Genomic DNA, 17,736 nt, shown 5'->3' with positions numbered 1-17,736 from the left:
GGAGGGTGCTTTTTGGTGAGACAAAAAAAAAAAAAAAAAAATCAGAATTATTCATATGTATTTTCAAGTTATTGACTTAAGAAACTTCTTTTATATCATTACTCATTCTTTTGCTTTGCTTGTATTAAAGCTTTTCTATATTATGGAAAAGGAAAAGTTTACACAAAGTTCTGTATTTCAGTTATGACAAAAAGTGTTTTTAGTTCAGTTTGTTTAATATTTGAGTCACATATGATTTTGCTCATCTAGACATTTTTCCTTTAAAAGTTTGGCAAGTTATTATTCTAGTGAATCAGCTTAATTTCCCCGTATGTTTATTTTCAAATAAAAGGTTTTTTTTTGGTTTAGTTTGAAACAATTTAATTGATATACTCAAAGCTCTAACTAAATAAGAATTATATTTTTCCCAACATGAGTGTGTGCTAAACTGGTTCAAAAGTTATGTTTCTAAGTTGCCCACAGATCCTTTCAGGACATATGACAGTGCATGCTAAAAATAAGTTAATTTTGGCATCTCTTGCCAGTATTCCTTTTAATTAATTTTAAAATACTGAGTAACACTGTTCACTTAGCCGTGTGATTAAGACTGTAAATGTATTTGTCATATTTCTTTGCTGCTATTTAAGGCATCAACAACCTATTGCAATTTGTTTTTAGAATTCTTTATCTGTACTGGTACCCTAATGAATTCTTTTATGTTTGTGTTCCATTATTGAAGTGCACTCGGATATATTTACAGGATTTCTGTATTTATTATTGTTCTCATAGGGAAGCTTGCCTTGGCTTAAGACTGTAGTTTTTCAGTTGCCTCTTGCCTTCTTAAGTCTTCTGTAGTCCTTTACATCCCTACAAAGGATACAGAAAAAGTAGGAGTGAAGGGGATTTATCACATCGGTATAAAAGAAAAACTTTTAAAAGTGCATGTAAATTTACTTTGTCACATTCAAAACTTAAAAATTAAAAAAGACAAACTAAATGATTATCTTAAAAGATACAGAGAAATCAGTTGGTAAAGGTCAGCCCTTACTCAGTTTATGTATCTTGGCAATTAAGAGTAGGGAGAATTTTTTTTTTAATTTTAATTTTTAAGTTTTTAAACTTTTTTTCTTTTTAAGGCTGCACATGTGGCATATGAAAGTTCCCGGGCTAGGAGTCAAATCAGAGCTGCAATTGTAAGCCTCTAGCACAGCTACAGCAACACTGGATCCAAGCCACGTCTGCACCCTGTGCCTCACCCACTGAGTGAGGCCAGAGATTGAACCTGCATCCTCCCAGACACTATGTCAGGTTCTTAACCCACTGAGCCAGAAGGGGAACTCCAGGAATAGGGATTTTTAAAAAATCCAGTAAAGGTTTCTACTCAAAACCCCAAGAAAATTTTATTCTTAATGGTGAGACGTAAAGAGCAGTCTATTTAAAATCAAGAACAAGATCATCATTTAGGAGTTACCGCCGTGGCGCAGTGGTTAACGAATCCGACTAGGAACCATGAGGTTGCGGGTTCGGTCCCTGCCCTTACTCAGTGGGTTAACGATCCGGCGTTGCCGTGAGCTATGGTGTAGGTTGCAGACGCGGCTCGGATCCCGCGTTGCTGTGGCTCTGGCGTAGGCCGGTGGCTACAGCTCCGATTCAACCCCTAACCTGGGAACCTCCATATGCCGCGGGAGCGGCCCAAGAAATAGCAACAACAACAACAACGACAAAAGACAAAAAGACAAAAAAAAAAAAAAAAAAAAAAAAGATCATCATTTATTAAGGTTCAGTAAGATTAGACCAAAAAAAAAAAAAAAGGAAAAGAAGAAATAAATATATTATTTGCAGATGATTTTCCATAAATCCAGAAGAATCTGTTGAGCAAGGTTGCTGAATGAAAGATATAACAGGAGTACGTAATATTTATTAAAATTTTTCTTCTGTCCAGCATGAAATGCTATTTAATTCTCATAATAATCCCATTAGGTAGTTGCTGTTTTTAATTTTTTCCATGAATGAAAAAAATGAAGGTCTGAGAATTAGGCACCTTGTCCACAGTCATACAGCTAGAAGTTGCATGGGCACAGTTGGAACCCCAGCAGTCTGACCCGCCGTGCTAATGTGTGTCTATATACCAGTAATCGGTGATTAGCAACTACATTTAGAAAATAGTTCCATTTATAACAATAATGAAAGTCATAAGGTTCCTAAGGATAACTGTAAAAAAAAGTGTGTAAGACCTTTTATGGAGAAAGATTAGAAAATTTTTTGAAAAGAATCTCAAGTAAGTGGAGAGATATACTATGTTCATGGACAAGAAGGCTCAATATTGAAAAGAAGTCAATTTTCCTTTAAGATAATCTATAATTCAGTTAAGCTTCAAATTCCCCAATGTTTCTTTCTTCCTATAATTAGGGAAGCAGATTCTAAAATTCATGTGAAAGAATAAAGGGCTAAAAATATAAAGGCAATTTGAAGAATAAGGAGGAGGACTCTTTTTTTTTCAGATATTAAGATCTATAAATGCTAGAAATTAAGAAAGGAATTGAAGAAGAGAGAGACTGGTAGAATTGACAGAACTCAGAAACAGACATCTCACACTAGACATATTTTTCATATAAGAATTAACCTAACAAATCAGTGGAGAAAGGATTATCCAATAAAAGATAATGAAATATTTGGTTGTGCATAAAGAAAAAAGTAGTGTGAGCATATCTCTACCTTATCCTAAATACACATTAAAAGTTCAAAGCAATCAAAAACCTTTAAAAAGTGAGAAAGCTTTAGGAAATAAAAGGTTTTTGAAGAAACTGGACAGTACATTTATGACCTTGGGTAAGGAAAGATATATTAAAGTACAGAAATCATACAGAAAGACATGGTTAGAAATTTATACAGTGAAAGATAAGCCAAAGATTAGGAGAACATGTTTGTAATGTGTGTAACCAATAGGAGACTCATTTCCAGATATATAAATTCTTGCCCATCAGTAAGAAAAAAAACAACAGATGGTACATTGGGCCAAGAATGTGAATAGTTGTTTCACTGAAGGTGAAGACTTTGTGATCAATGAATATGAAACAATGCCTAACCTGATTAGCAAGCACAGATATGCACTTCAAAGTGAAAAAAAAAAATTCATACTCACCAGATTGACAAAAATGGAGAATCTGGCAGAACTAAATAGAAAAAGAAATGATGAGTGGGAATCCAGAAATACATGTTATGGGAATGTTATGTTGTTAAATCATTTTAGAGAATATATTAGCAAATACTATATTTAGCTGAAATATGGTTGAAAAGTAATATACCCTACAACCCAGCAGTCCTAGTCCTCAACATGAGTGCCAGAGAAGTTCTCTCACTTGTGCCAGGAGATACCAGAGTATGCAGTGTAATATTGATTGTAATAATAATAAAAAATTGGAAACTCTCTAAATGACAGTCACAGTTGTAGTATGTACTTATAGGAGAATACTATAATGCAGTTAAAATAAATATCCTTGGGCCGCAGTTATATGTTCTCAGTAGATAGTTTTGGAAAAGGTTTCATATGATTCCATTTCTGCAAATTTTTAAAACGTGATAATATATATTGTTTATGGCTGCATACATGTATAGCTAAGTATAAAAACATGCATGGAAATGATAAATATTAAATTCAGGATAAAGATCATTCTCTCTATAGGCGAGTAGGGTTGGACAGTATATACAGAGGTTCGACTCTGTAGTGCTTTATTTTTTTAATTTAAAAACAAGGAAAATAAATCTGAGGAAGTGGTATAGCTAAATGTTAAGATCTAAAATACTAGATGATACATAGATTTTTGTCATAGTATTCTCTTAAACTTCCCTGCATAGTCAAAGTAGTGAGTAATTACTTTTAAAAGTAAGTAAACCTACATTGGGTTCTATTGGTTCCTTCACTCTTACCTTGATTATTCAGGACAGTCATGACCCCAGGCCGATTTCTTCTGGTTGTGTTTTCGAATTATTTTGTCCTGAACACAGTCTTAATATTAGTAGAAAGCTAATAAGCAAGCTTTAAATTAAAAGGACTTTTACTTTCTGTCTCAGCAACTTTTTTCTTTTAAAACTCACTTCATAGCTATTCTTATGTGAGTTTCAGGTGTGCAATATAGTGATTCACAATTTTTGAAGGTTATAATCCATTTATAGTTGTAAACTATTGGCTATATTCCCTGTGCTCTATAATATATTCTTATAGCTTATTTTGTACATAGTAGTTTGTAGCTTTAATCCCCTACCTCTATTTCACTCCTCCTCTCTTCCCTCTCCCCAGTGATAATCACTAGTTTGTTCTCTATATTTGCATGTCTCTTTCTTTTTTGTTATATTCACTAGTTTTATTTTTTAGATTCCATTTATAAGTGATATTTTACAGTATTCGTCTTTCTTTGTCTGATGTATTTCACTTGGCATTATATCCTCCTAGCCCATCCATGTTGTTGTAGACAGCAAAACTTCATTCAATGGCTGAATAGTATTCCATTGTATATATACGTACCACATCTTCTTTATCCATTCATCTGTTGATGGACACACCTATGTTGCTTTGGTATCCCAGCAATTGTAAATAATACTGCTGTGAACATTGAGGTGCATGTATCTTTTTGAATTAGTGTTTTTATTTTTTTTTTCCAGATATACCCCAGAGTGGAATTGCTAAGATTATGTGGTAGTTCTATTTTTAGGTTTTTTTGTTGTTGTTTGGGTTTTTTTAGGCTGCACCCACAGCATGCAGAAGTTCCCAGGCCAAGGATGGAACCCACACCACAGCTATAACCAGAGCCATAGCAGTGACAATGCTGGATCCTTAACCTGCTGAGCCACAAGGGAACGCCAATTTTTAGTTTCTTGAGAAACCTCCATACCGTTTTCCACAGTGGCTGCAATAGTTTTCATTCTAGCCAACAGTGTACGAGGATTCCCTTCCCTCCATATTCTCACCAGCATTTTTGGTTGTGTTCTCTTTAGTGATATTCTGACAGGTGTGAGGTGGTATCTCACTGTGGTTTTAATTTGGTTTCTCTGATGAATAATGATGTTGAGCATCTTTCACGTGCCTCTTGGCCATCTGTATACCTTTGGAAAAATGTATATTCAGATCTTCTGCCTATTTTTTAATCAGGTTCTTGGTTTTTTTGACAGTGTGTTGTGTGAGCTGTTTATATAGTTTGGATATTAATCCCCTATTGTTCGTATTAATTGCAAATACTTTCTACCATTTAGAACCTTGCCTTTTTGTTTTGTTGATGTTTTCTTTGTTCCACAAAAGCTTTTGAGTTTAATTAGGTCCCATTTGTTTATTTTTGCTTTCATTTCCATTGATCTGCGTGTCTGTTTTTGTGCCAGTAGCATACTATTTTGCTTGCTGTGGCTTTGTAATATAGTCTGAAATCAGGGAGCATGGTACCTCCAACTCTGTTCTTTCTCAAGATCGTTTTGGTTATTTCAAGTCTTTTGTGTTTCCACACAAATTTTAAAATTACTTGTTCTGTGAAAAATTTCAATGGTATTTTGATAAGAATTTCATTGAATCTGTAGATTGCCTTGGGTAGTTTGGTAGAATTAACAATATTTATTCTTCCAATCAGTGAACATAGTGTATCATTCTGTTTGTGTGGTCTTCAGTTTCTTTCACTGGTATCATAGCTTTCCAAGTACAAGTCTTTTACTTCTTTAGGTAGGTTTATTCCTAGGTATTTTATTCTTTTTGATGCAATTGTAAATGGAATTATTTCCTTTGTTTTTCTTTCTTATGATTCATTGTATTGTGTAGAAATGCAACATATTTCTGTAAATTAATTTCATAACTTTCTGAATTTATTGGTGAGTTTCAGTAGTCTTTTGATGGTGTCTTTAGGATTTTGTACGTGTAGTATGATATCTACAAACAGTGTAGATGTTTTACTTCTTTTCCAATCTGGTTTCCTTTTATTTCTTTTTCTTGTCTGATTTTCCTGACTAGGACTTCCAATACCATGTTGAATTAAAGCAGTAAGAGTAGGCATACTTATGTTTTTCCTGATTTAGAGGAATGCCTTTAGCTTTTCACTATTGAATATAATGTTAGCTGTGGGCTTGTCATATATGGTATTTATTAAGTGAGGTGTTTTTCCTCTGCTCACTCTCCTGAGAGTTTTTATCATAAATGAATGTTGAATTTTTGTTGAAATCTTTTTTGTGTGTCTATTGAAATGACCACATGGTTTTTATTCTTCATTTGGTGTCTCACATTGATTTACAAATGTTGAAAAATCCTTGCATCTCTATAATAAATCTCATTTGATTGTGGTATGTGATCCTTTTAATGTGTTGTTGGATTTGGTTTTCTAATATTTTGTTGAGGATTTTTGCATTTATGTTCATCAAGGATAATTGGCCTATAATTTTCTCGTTTTGTGATACCTGGATGATACTGGCCTTGTAGAATGAGTTCAGAAGTATTCCTTCCTCTGCAGTTTTTTGGAATGGTTTTAGAATAGGTGTTAACTCTTCTCTAAATGTTTGGTGAAATTCACCTGTGAAGCCATCTGGTCCTGGACTTTTGTTTGGGAGGAGTTTTTTAAAATATATTATTATTACTTGGTTCAGTTTCATTACTGGAAATTGGTATATTCACGTTTTTTATTTCTTCCTTGTTCAATACTAGGAGATTTTACATTTCTAGGAATTTGCCCATTTCTTCCAGATTGTCCATTTTATTGGCATGTAGTTGTTTGTAGTAGTCTCCTATGATCCTTTGTATTTCAGTGGTATTGGTTATAACTTTCCCTTTTTTATTTCTGACTTTATTGATTTGGGTCCTCTCTCTTTTTTTCTTGTTGAGTCTGGGTAAAGATTTATCAGTTGTATTTATCTTTTCAAAGAACCAGCTCTTAGTTTCATTGATCTTTTCTCTTGTTTTTCTTTTTTTTTTCTTTATTCTTTTTTGTCTTTATTTCATTCATTTCTTCCATGATCTTTATGGTTTCTTTCCTTGTACTAATTGTGGGTTTTGTTTGTTTATTTTTTTTTTTTAGGTGTAACATTAAGTTGTTTATTTGAAATTTTTCTTGTTTCCTGAGGCAGGCTTGTAGTGCTATAACTTTCCTCTTAGAACTGCTTTTGCTGTGTGTCATAGATTTTGGATCATTGTGTTTTCATTTCCATTTGTCTCTGGGTATTTTTCAATTTCCTCTTTGATATCTTCGTTGTTGTTTGATATCTTCATATTGTTTAGCCTCCATGTGTTTGTGGGTTTTTTTTGCAGTTTTTTTTCCTTGTAGTTGATTTCTAGTCACATAACATTGTAGTCAGAAAAGATGCTTGATAATAATTTCAATTTTCTTAAATTTGTCAAGGCTTGTTTTGTGGCCTAACATGTTATCTATCCTGGAGAATGTTCTATGGGCATTTGAAAATAATTTGTATCCTCCTGCTTTGGGATAGTATGTTCTATATATCTGTTGAGTTCATCTGGTCTAATGTGTCATTTAAGGCCTACATTTCCTTGTTAATTTTCTGCCTGGATGATCTGTCCATTGATGTAAGTATGGTGTTAAAGTCCCCTACTATTACTATGTTACTCTCAGTTTCTCCCATTATGTCCATTCTTATTTGCTTTATGTATTTAGGTACTCCTCTGTTGGGGGCATATGTATTTACAATTGTTAAACCTTATTTTGTGGATGATCACTTGATCATTATATAATGTCTGTTCTTTTTTACCTCTTTTAACAGTTTTGGTTTTTAAGGTGTCTTTTGGCCGATATAAGTATTGCTACCTTGGCTTCTTTTGATTTCCATTTGCATGGAATAACTTTCCCCATCTCCTCACGTTGTGTGTGTCTTTAGATTAGAAGTTAGTCTCTTGTATGTTGCATATATAGTATATACAGGGCTTGTTTTTGTATCCATTCAGTCACTCTGTCTTTTGATTGGAGCATTTAATCCATTTACATTTAAAGTAATCATTGATATGTATGTTTTTATTGCCATTTTGTTCATTATTTTGGAGTTGTTTTTGTAGGTCTTTTTTGTTCCTTTCTTCTTGTGTTCTTTTGTGATTTGATGACTCTTTTTAGTATTGTTTTTTGATTCTTTTTTCTATTTTGTGTATCTGTTATAAATTTTGATTTGTGTTTACCATAGGTTTATGTAACACTATATATATATATATATATATATATATATATATATATATATATGATTGTTTTAAGTTGCTGATCTCTTAATTTCAAGTGCATATTAACACACCTGCATTTGTACTCTCCTCTCCTTAAAGCTACAGTTTCTGACATATTTTACATTTAACTGTTTTGTGTATTCCTTAACTGCTTATTATGGCTATAGATGATTATAGCTTCATGCATGGATGATTTCCTGCCTTTACCAATGAGTTTTCCCTCTTGTAATTTTTATATTTCTAGTTGTGGTCTTTTCTTTTTCACTTAGAGAACTTATAACATTTCTTTTAAAGCTGGTTTGGTGATCCTGAACTCTTTTAGCTTTTACTTGTCTGTAAAACTTTTTATCTCTTTCAAATCTGAATGAGAGCCTTGCCAGGTAGAGTATTCTTGGTTGTAGGTTTTTCCTTTCCATCACTTTAAATATGTTGTGCCACTCCCTTCTGGCCTGTAGCATTTCTGCTGAAAAGTCAGCTCATAGTTTTATGGGAGTTCCCTTGTTAAATAACTTGCTGCTTTTCCTTTGCTACTTTTAACATTCTCTTCTTATCTGTAATTTTTGCCGTTTTAATTACCATGTGTCTTGGTATATTCCTCTTTGGGTTGATCCTGTATGGGACTTTCTGTATTTCTGGCCTTGGGTATCCATTTCCTTTCTCAGATTAGAAAAACTTTCAGCTGTTATGTCTTTAAATATGTTCTTAGCCCCTTTCTCTCTCTCTTTTCCATCTGGGGCCTCTATAAGGCAAATATTAGTGTGTTTGATGTTGTCCCAAAGATCTCTTAAACTGTTCTCATTTCTGTTCCTTTTTTCTGTTCAGCATCAGCAATTTTCACTACACTGTCTTCAAGCTCACTGATTTATTCCTCTATATAATTTAGTCTACTCTTGATTCCATCTAGTGTATTTTTTATTTCAATTATTGTATCCTTCATGTCTAGTTTTTCTTTATATTTTCTAATTGTTAAAAACTTCTAACTTCTCATTCTGTGCAGCTGTTCTTCGCCCAAGTTCCTTGATCATCTTTACCATCAGTACCCTGAACCCCTCAGGTAGCTGCCTATCTCCACTTTGCTCTGTTGCCTCATTTTGCCTGATTTGCTGTTTTCATTTTTATGTATCTGGTAGGTTGGTTACATTCCCCTACCTTGGAGACAGGGACTTTTTTAGGAGATGGCAGCATCCCAGCAGCACACTCCTCTCTCATCACCAGAACTGTATGCTCTATGGGTGCCCCCTATGTGGGCTGTGTGCATCTTCCCTTTTGACAGGATGACTACTGTGAGCAGTCTGTAGACTTGATTGACTCCTGGTTCAGTTGGCTGCCAGCTGCTGGTTGCTGGAGCCAGGTCACAAGTGGCTGACTATGGAACTCTGTGGGGACCTGGGGCTAGTGCTGGCTCACTAGGAGGCACAGTCAGGGTTCAGGAGACCCCAGGGCGGTTGCCTGCCCACTAGTGAGTGCAGCCAGGCCTTGGGACTAGTGCTGGCCTCATGGAGGGCAGAGCTGGATCCTGAGATCTTGTGTGAGAGCCCAAGGGTTCTAGAGCTGGTGTCAGCTCACTGGTGAGTGGGGCTGATTCCTGATACTCTTGGCTGTGGGCTCTGGGATGTCCTGAAGCTTGTGTTCACCTGCTAGTAGATGGAGCCAGGGCTCATGGATTCTGGGCCTGGTGCCTGCCTACTGGTGGTTGGAGCTGGGTCTGGGGGTCTCTTTCTGGATGTCTTGGAGTTGGGGGGGGGGTCCCAGGTTTATTGCCTGTGCAGAGGTGTTTGAGACCACGTTCTGGGTCTTCTGGTGGTCCTGGCCGTGTCCAGGACAGTTGCCAGCTTTGAGGGTCTTAAAGAAGCCTGTCGGTTGCTGGGTGAGGCTGTTTCCATATCCAGTTGGTTGCTTGGCCTGAGGCATCCCAGCCCTGGCCCCTATAGGCTGAGGCTATATGCTGGAGGGAGGATTCCCAAATGGAGCTTGCCAACAACAGTGTCCATGTGGCAGAACAAGCTCCCAAAAATGGCTGCCACCAGTGTCTGTGTCCCCAGGGTGAGGTACAGTGGCCTCCTGCCTCTCCAGGAAGCTCTCCAAGCAAGTGGGTGTGACCCAGGCTTCTTTCAAATTACTGCCTCTTCCCTGGGTCCTGGCAAATGTGAGATTTTGTATGAACTCTTTGAAAGTGGATTCTGTATTTCCTCCACCCCTTTGGGACTCCTGGAAGTAATCCCTGCTGGCCTTCAAAGCCAAATGCTCTGGGAGCTTGTCTTCCTGGTGCAGGACTCGTGAGCTGGGAGCCCAACATGGGGCTTGGATCCCTCACTTCTTTGGTAGAATCTCTGCAGTTATCCTCCTGTTCTCAGTTTGCCCAGTTGGAAGGTTTGGGACTTGACTCCTTACCATCCCTTGTTGGGTTCCTTCTCTGTATCTTTAGTTGTAGCATATGTTATCTATTATGGTTGGTCTTTTTCATCAGTGATTGCTCTGTAGATAGCTATGTATGTACCACATTTTGGTGTATCTGTGAGAGGAGGTGAGTTCAGTTTCCTTCTGCTCCATTGTCTTGGCCAGTCTTGAGGAGCAAGATTTTTTTAGAAAATTAGTCTACTATATAATAACAAAATAAGGGAAACGTCATTTTGGCATCACTTAGAGAAAAATCCTTTCTCCATATTTATTTGTATGAATATGTATGATCATCAAATGGTCATCTAATCTGTGTTCGAAAACTTTGCACAAAAGACAGAATATTACATGCAATTGTGAAAATCCATTGGATATGCTAAACATTACTCTCATACTTGATTATACTTTAGGTTCAGTCAAGACAGTCTCCTCATTGAGCATCTTGCCTCTACCCTCTCCCTTGTCTACTTGACTCTCTGAATTTATCACAGATCTTAGAACTTGAGGCATATAATCAAATAAACCTAATGCTGAGACTATTATTTGGCACAAGTCATCATTCTTTAATTTAATTTCCTGAGAAATTTCTCCAAGCCCAGACTTCTCTCGTATCAGTCTAGAAGATTTCTGAGAACCGATTTAGGGAACTCTGATTTAAGTGAAGTATTGTGAGAAGGGAAAAATTCTTTGGTTTTGCCAGAGAAATACATACTTGTGTAATTAGAGACACCTAGTGCCCCACCTCTCCATGTCATGGTTCACTGTGCCCTGCAGACTGGTTATTGGTATCATAAAGATTTACCTTGGAGATTCTGAGTTGTGTGTCATGCAGCTAAAGCTTTTAAGTACTAGAAAGACTGGTCTGGTTGGGTTTGTCCCAGGTTTGAAAGAAGATTGCAGATATGAAATCTTGTCTAAATGGTATGGAGGAAGGTAGCATTGTGGCATGTGTTGCACTTAACTCTAGACTACAGAATTTGAATACATGATATGATTTGCTTTTTTCTTAAGTACTATTTTATATTTTTGATGTGTTTTATCTGTGGAAATGTCATTGTTATCATTTTTGTTTCTCTAATCTAGCATATTTGATGGACCTTAACCCTAACACTCTTCCACTGCATTCCAAGTTTCCTCCTTGAAGTGGGTTTTTAAGCACTTAACTGTCTAAAAGCCAGCCCCTGACTCGCCCTTCCTTAATAGAAGTCACCTGAGTCATTGACAGTATTCCATATTTCTATTCCTCAAGTGGTAGTTCTACTAAGTAGTTTACTAGTTTGTTATAAGGTAATGGGTAGGGGCAGTATAGTGTCCAAAAGAAACGTCTTTCAGCTATTTTATTGCCTATGAAATAGGAAGAAATATAAAGTGAAGAAAGATTAATATGAAGAGACATTAATATTTGGAAGCGTTGTTAGATCTTCAAATTTGGTTGTAACTAAATCGAGTGTTTTTTTAATTTCTTTTCTTTTTTTTAATTTTTTTTTTATTTTGGCTTTTTAGGGCCACACCCACAGCATATGGAGGTTCCCAGGCTAGGGGCCCAATCTGAGCTACAGCTGCTGGCCTACGCCAGAGCCACAGCAATGCCAGAACCAAGCCGCGTCTGTGACCTACACCAGAGCTCACGACAACACTGGATCCTTAACCCACTAAGCGAGGCCAGGGATCAAACCCTCAACCTCATGGTTTCTAGTCGGATTCGTTTCTGCTTTGCCGTGACAGGAACTCCTTAAATTGAGTATTTTTATTTAAGTGTGCAATGCAATGAAATTTGTCTGTATTCTTAGATAATTGGTTATTTAGTTATGGATTCCAGAGTTTTCACCACAGCTCTCTCTACCATAATATATTAAAATGCCAACTATAAAAGCAATAGCAGCGAACTAAAACTGTGTAGAACATAGTTTAATCTTCCTTTGAAGACTTAGAAATCATTTAAGAGTAGGTGTCTAGTTACCATTATGAACATTAGTTATCTTGGTGTCTCACTTTTGTGGTGTAGGTCCTCAGGAAAAGACCACACCCAGGTGTTAAGTTTGTGTCATACTGCAAGCTCTTACTTGAATCTTGTGTCATTATTTAGAAAAAAATAAATGTGAAAAGGTAGCTAAGTCTCCTTCTTCTTGAGCCAAACGAAGCACATCAAAGACAGTGTCATAGCTACCAGGTGTTCTGGAAAGTCCAGTTCTACACAGGCTGCCCTCTGACTAATGTAATTTCATTGTGTGTGAGAGTGTGGTTGGAGAATTATGATTACAAATCTATTTCCACACAGTTATCGCTAAATTGTGAATGTATTTCCTGGTTAATGTATAATTAATTTCAATCAATAATTCTAGATATGATACTGCTATTTGATGTGAAAGAAATATACATATCCCTTTATCTGCTAGTAGGGAGCCCAGTTCAATATGGCAAACTACTCATGGCAGGTTTTTGGGTTTTTTTTTTTTTTTTTTTTTTTCCTACTGGCAGTTAAAAGCAATCAGAAATTACCTTGCTGTCTTTTTTTTGGGGGGGGGGGTCTTTTTTGGCATTTCTTGGGCCGCTCCCGCGGCATATGGAGGTTCCCAGGCTAGGGGTCCAATCGGAGCTGTAGCCGCCAGCCTACACCAGAGCCACAGCAACAGTGGGATCCGTGCAGCGTCTGCAACGTACACCACAGCTCACGGCAATGCAGATCCTTAACCCACTGAGCAAGGCCAGGGATCGAACCCGCAACCTCATGGTTCCTAGTCGGATTCGTCAACCACTGTGCCATGATGGGAACTCCACCTTGCTGTCTTAATTTAGGCAGTAGCATATAGCAGCTAAGAGCTTGGGTATTGAGCCAGACCACCTGACTTTTAATCCTGGTTACATTACCTTAGACATGTTACTTAGCACTCTGTGCCTGGGTTTCTTCCTCTAAAAATGGGGATTATAATAGTTATTTTCAGAGTTCCTGTTGTGGCTCAGCAGAAACAAATCTGACTAGTATCCATGAAGACACCAGTTCGATTCTTGGCCTCTCTCAGTGGGTCAAGGATCCAGCATTGCCCTGAGCTGTGGTGTAGGTTGCAGACATGGCTTGGATCTGGCATTGCTGTGGCTGTGGTGTAGGCCAGTAGCTGTAGCTCCAATTAGACCCCTAGCCTGGGAACCTTCATATGCCGCAGGTGCAGCCCTAAAAAGACAAAAAAAATTAAAATAAAATAAAATAATAGTTATTTTCCTTGTAAGTTCCTGTGAGTTCCTTATAAGTTTCCTTATAAGTTCCTATTAAATGGTTGATAAATATAAAAACTTATGTAATTTCTGGCACTTACCAAGCATAAAATAAGTGCTGGCTATATTGTTATCATTATGTCTTTCTCCTTTGTAAGCTCTGTGATAGTGAGGAACTTGTCTCGCTGGTTCCCCACTGTGCTCTCAGGACTTAGAACAGTTCCTGAGATATAGCAGCACTCACATGTTTGTTGCTGAATGATAGTAATTAAAATGCAATTCCCATTCCTTTGAGATATTCCTATAAAGCTAAGACTAAAAAAATGCTTTTTCATGTGCATAGTACGCAGTGGCCAAACTCAACAGATATTTTCATCAAATCAAAATGCAAATGCATGTATCCTGGAAGCCCTGGCCAATTATTGAAAGTAGAAATTTATTCCCATAAGAAAAAGAATGGAATTGCCGTATTTGCTTTGACACAATTATATATTCATGAAACCCAAAAGGATCAGCTAAAATTATTGAGTTTAGAAAATAATCAGATTTGATCCATACATAATGAAATCATTTGTTAGCATACCAGTAATTACCTGGTAAGGCCATTGAAGAAAAAAAGAAAAAAAGCAACAAAAACAAACAAACAAAAAACACCTAAAATACCTAGCAATATTTCTCACAAATACGTAGAATGTGTTTTTTCACAAAGAAAATGAGAAAACTTTACTGCAAGATAGAAAAGCTTTAGAAAAATGGTGATATGCCCTGTTTCCAGGTAGAAATTAAAATTTTTCCAAATGTATAAGGTTTAAAATATAATGTTAAACTACTGTAAAGCAAACTCATTTATTTTTATTTGTTAATCTTATCAAAATTATTTTAATGTTTGTTAGAAAATGTTAAAAATGAACAAAGATGGTTTGATAACTACTCTTTAACAACAAAGAATCATAACATACAATCTGCTAGCAACTAGGGGAGAATAAAACTCCCACAAGTTCAATAAATTTTAATATACTAATGTTATGGTATGTGTGGTATACTTGATAAGTTACCCCAGTGTGCTATAAATGTCTCATTAGCAGATAAGAGAGCACATCATTTAATCTTATAACAAGGATCTCAGATGCAGGTGAAGTTGTAATTTACCCAGTGTCAGAGCATGTCAGAGAGAGCATCTAAATTATACTGATGATTCTAAGTAAACTTCAGTAATTGTTATAGAAAACATTAGTTTCCTCTTTAATCTATGTAAAGTCTAGGATGACTGCCTTGTCCCATTTTGCTTAAGACTTTACTGGTTTTATCACCAAAAGTCTCATGTCCCAGGAAACCTCTCAGTTACAGGCAAAACAGTTAGAGTTAATCACCTTTATACAGTTTGTAGAAAAGATGCTTAAGTCTGTAAATAGTGTGTCCCACAAAATGTCAAGAAAGTGTTTAATCTGGTCAGAGTAACCCATTTAGTGGCCCATCTAGACCATAGGTTACTCTCAGTGAACAAAATTCCTCCAGGAGGATTTACCAATTCGAGGGATTTGCAATTTGATTCACTCAAGGAACCATAGCAGGGTTCAGTGAGACTCCCATAATTCTCTGCAAACTGAGTGGGATTGAGGCCATATGGCTTAGCCTTCCATCCTGCAAATAATCTCTGAGCTTGTGGTAATTTGTTGTATGTTGACTTCTAGAGGAGTTTTCCCTGCAGGCTGAGCTTCTCAGCAAAAGTCGTTTTCCTAAGAATTTGCATGCAAATCTTTTGCTGTAATCTTTCTAACATATCAGTCAGTGGAAGTATTTTACTGTATATGAATTTGCTTATTTCTTGCATTGCTCAATGAAGAACTTATAGATGAATGTTAATGGATCTCATGCTTTTTTATGGGTGGGAGTGTTTTGTATTTTATATAGCCATTAGTTTGACAAGTATGCTCTGTATTATAATAGGATTGTCCTCTTTATAAAATGAGAAAGAGGGAGTTATTTATTTTTTCAGTTTTATTTTCCAGATGATAAATACTATGAACATTTCTAACCACTAAATAAAATATTTGGGAAATTAACTAGAAATGCAGTTTCTAAATTTACGCCATTTTAAGTATTGTTTATCATGAAGATCTCCAAAGCAATATATCAGAGTAAAATTCATGTCCCACTCATTATCCTATAGCCTGCTTTGGGTAGCACTGGAAAGATGGCTGGTTTACCAAGCTTGATTTCAAAGTCATGAGTTACAGTACTCCAGTTTGCTTACAATTCCATCAAATAAGATCACAGGCTGATGAGAACCTACAGAGCCATGATATTATTTATAAAGCAACTGTTCCTTCAATTTGTCTGCTGAAAATTTTCTACAGAATAGAAAGTATACTTGTAACAGACTATTTTTGTAATCAGCCTGTTAGGATCTGCATTTCTTTTCACACTAAGTAAAAATATGACTTCTTCTCACAACTAAGGTAGTTTCTTTTCATTATTTTTTTAGTATCTAAAAAGCACGGCAAGCTCATTACTTTCTTACGCACATTCATGAAGTCTCGTCCAACAAAACAGAAGTTGAAGCAGCGTGGGATCTTGAAAGAAAGGGTGTTTGGTTGTGACCTGGGAGAACATCTTCTGAATTCCGGTTTTGAAGGTAAAAATAACATTTATAATCTCATAATTTCAGTTTCTGATCTCTCCCTGTTGATTTTCTGTAATCAGGTACGGAGTAGTTTAGGCAAGCAATACCTGTTCCATTTAAGTTCCATAGCAGGTATTGAACAACCTCAGGCACTCACCTGAGTTCTGGGGATAGCTGAGAACCAAGAGGGATTGAAGAAGGCACTTTGGCATCAGAGGTGGTTGTGATCCATTCAGGAAGAAGAAGACATTCTCACACAGGCCACAGTAGCTCTGCTCGTTCACATTATTTTTATATCTGTCCAGATAGCTTCCTCAGCCAGTTTTCCCTCTCACATTTTATCCTAAAATATTAATTTCCCTTTTGGGAAAAAAAAGTCTTAATTTTGAAACTATGCATTACCAAGACTAGCCTCCCAATTTTTATAGCTAAAATTTAAATTCCTTTCTCTACAAATTAGAGTCTTACTCAACAATTCAGTGGTTAGATGAATGGATGGCGGGGGTTAATGGATAGGAAGAAAAGAAAAATGGAGTTTTTCTTTGATTTTTTTTTTAATAGCACTTTCCTCTGCATCTCCTTTAGAGATGCTAGATTATTAAGGAAATATCTACCTGTAATATTGATAAGTACCAGAAATAGATTATTTGTGAAATTCTGAGTCTTTATGGGAAACACCCAATATATATTCTTTAAGAACACCACTCGTGAAAACTAGTATAAATACCAATAAATGTCAAGTTCAAATTAAGGTCTTGCTCATTGCCTAAAGAATGCCAGTATATTTATAATATGAATTTAGTGCAGACTACACTGTTGTTTCTTTAGGGAGAAGACACAGAACAGATGTTATTCCCAAACTAATAAAAAGCTAATGCAGTTACTAACAAAATAAAAAAAGACAGATGAACAAAAACTCTGAGGATTATTTTTGCAAGTAGTCAAAATGCACATGGAACAATAAGCCAATGAGAAGATCAGAAGAGCATTATGAGAGGGAAAATCAGTGATAGAAAAGGAAATATGTATCTTTACTGATTTAAAACAATATTCAAAACCAGAGTGTTATTTTGTAGAGAATGAAATATGACTGATGAATGGAATAGTTTGAAATGTTCAGAAGTAGTCGTTCTTCTAGATATGGGTGCCCTCTGATAAAGCATGGTTTTAAAACCAGGACATGAGGATAGGGTAATTATAAATACATACAGAGAAAATGAAAAAGCAATTTTTAAAACCTTAAATTCTCTCATTATGACACCTTTCAAAAATGTGTAAGAGTTAACTATTTTAAACTCATAGAAATGTTACTATGGAGTGATTTTGCTTTGAGATCAAAAAG

The 17,736-nt window shown here is 36.0% G+C and overlaps 1 protein-coding gene across 14 annotated transcripts in view; it reads left to right on the top strand.

Moving 5' to 3' along the window:
• The window catches only part of ARHGAP32 (Rho GTPase activating protein 32), a 274,553-nt gene that overhangs the window by 220,373 nt on the left and 36,444 nt on the right, over positions 1 to 17,736 (top strand). For all 14 annotated transcript variants that reach the window (XM_084976599.1, XM_021063134.2, XM_084976601.1 and 11 more), the window contains one exon: positions 16,257 to 16,406. In XM_084976599.1, the coding sequence (XP_084832725.1) occupies positions 16,257 to 16,406 (150 nt within the window). The remainder of the gene's footprint in view (positions 1 to 16,256; positions 16,407 to 17,736) is intronic.

The sequence above is a fragment of the Sus scrofa genome, chromosome 9 (assembly GCF_054392235.1).
Source record: "Sus scrofa isolate SSC_HxYL_T2T_F1_AM1 chromosome 9, Sscrofa_HxYL_maternal_Yorkshire_Landrace_v2.0, whole genome shotgun sequence".
Taxonomy (NCBI): domain Eukaryota; kingdom Metazoa; phylum Chordata; class Mammalia; order Artiodactyla; family Suidae; genus Sus; species Sus scrofa.
Note: the sequence above shows the minus strand (reverse complement) of the source record. Positions and strands in the feature narration are given on the sequence as shown.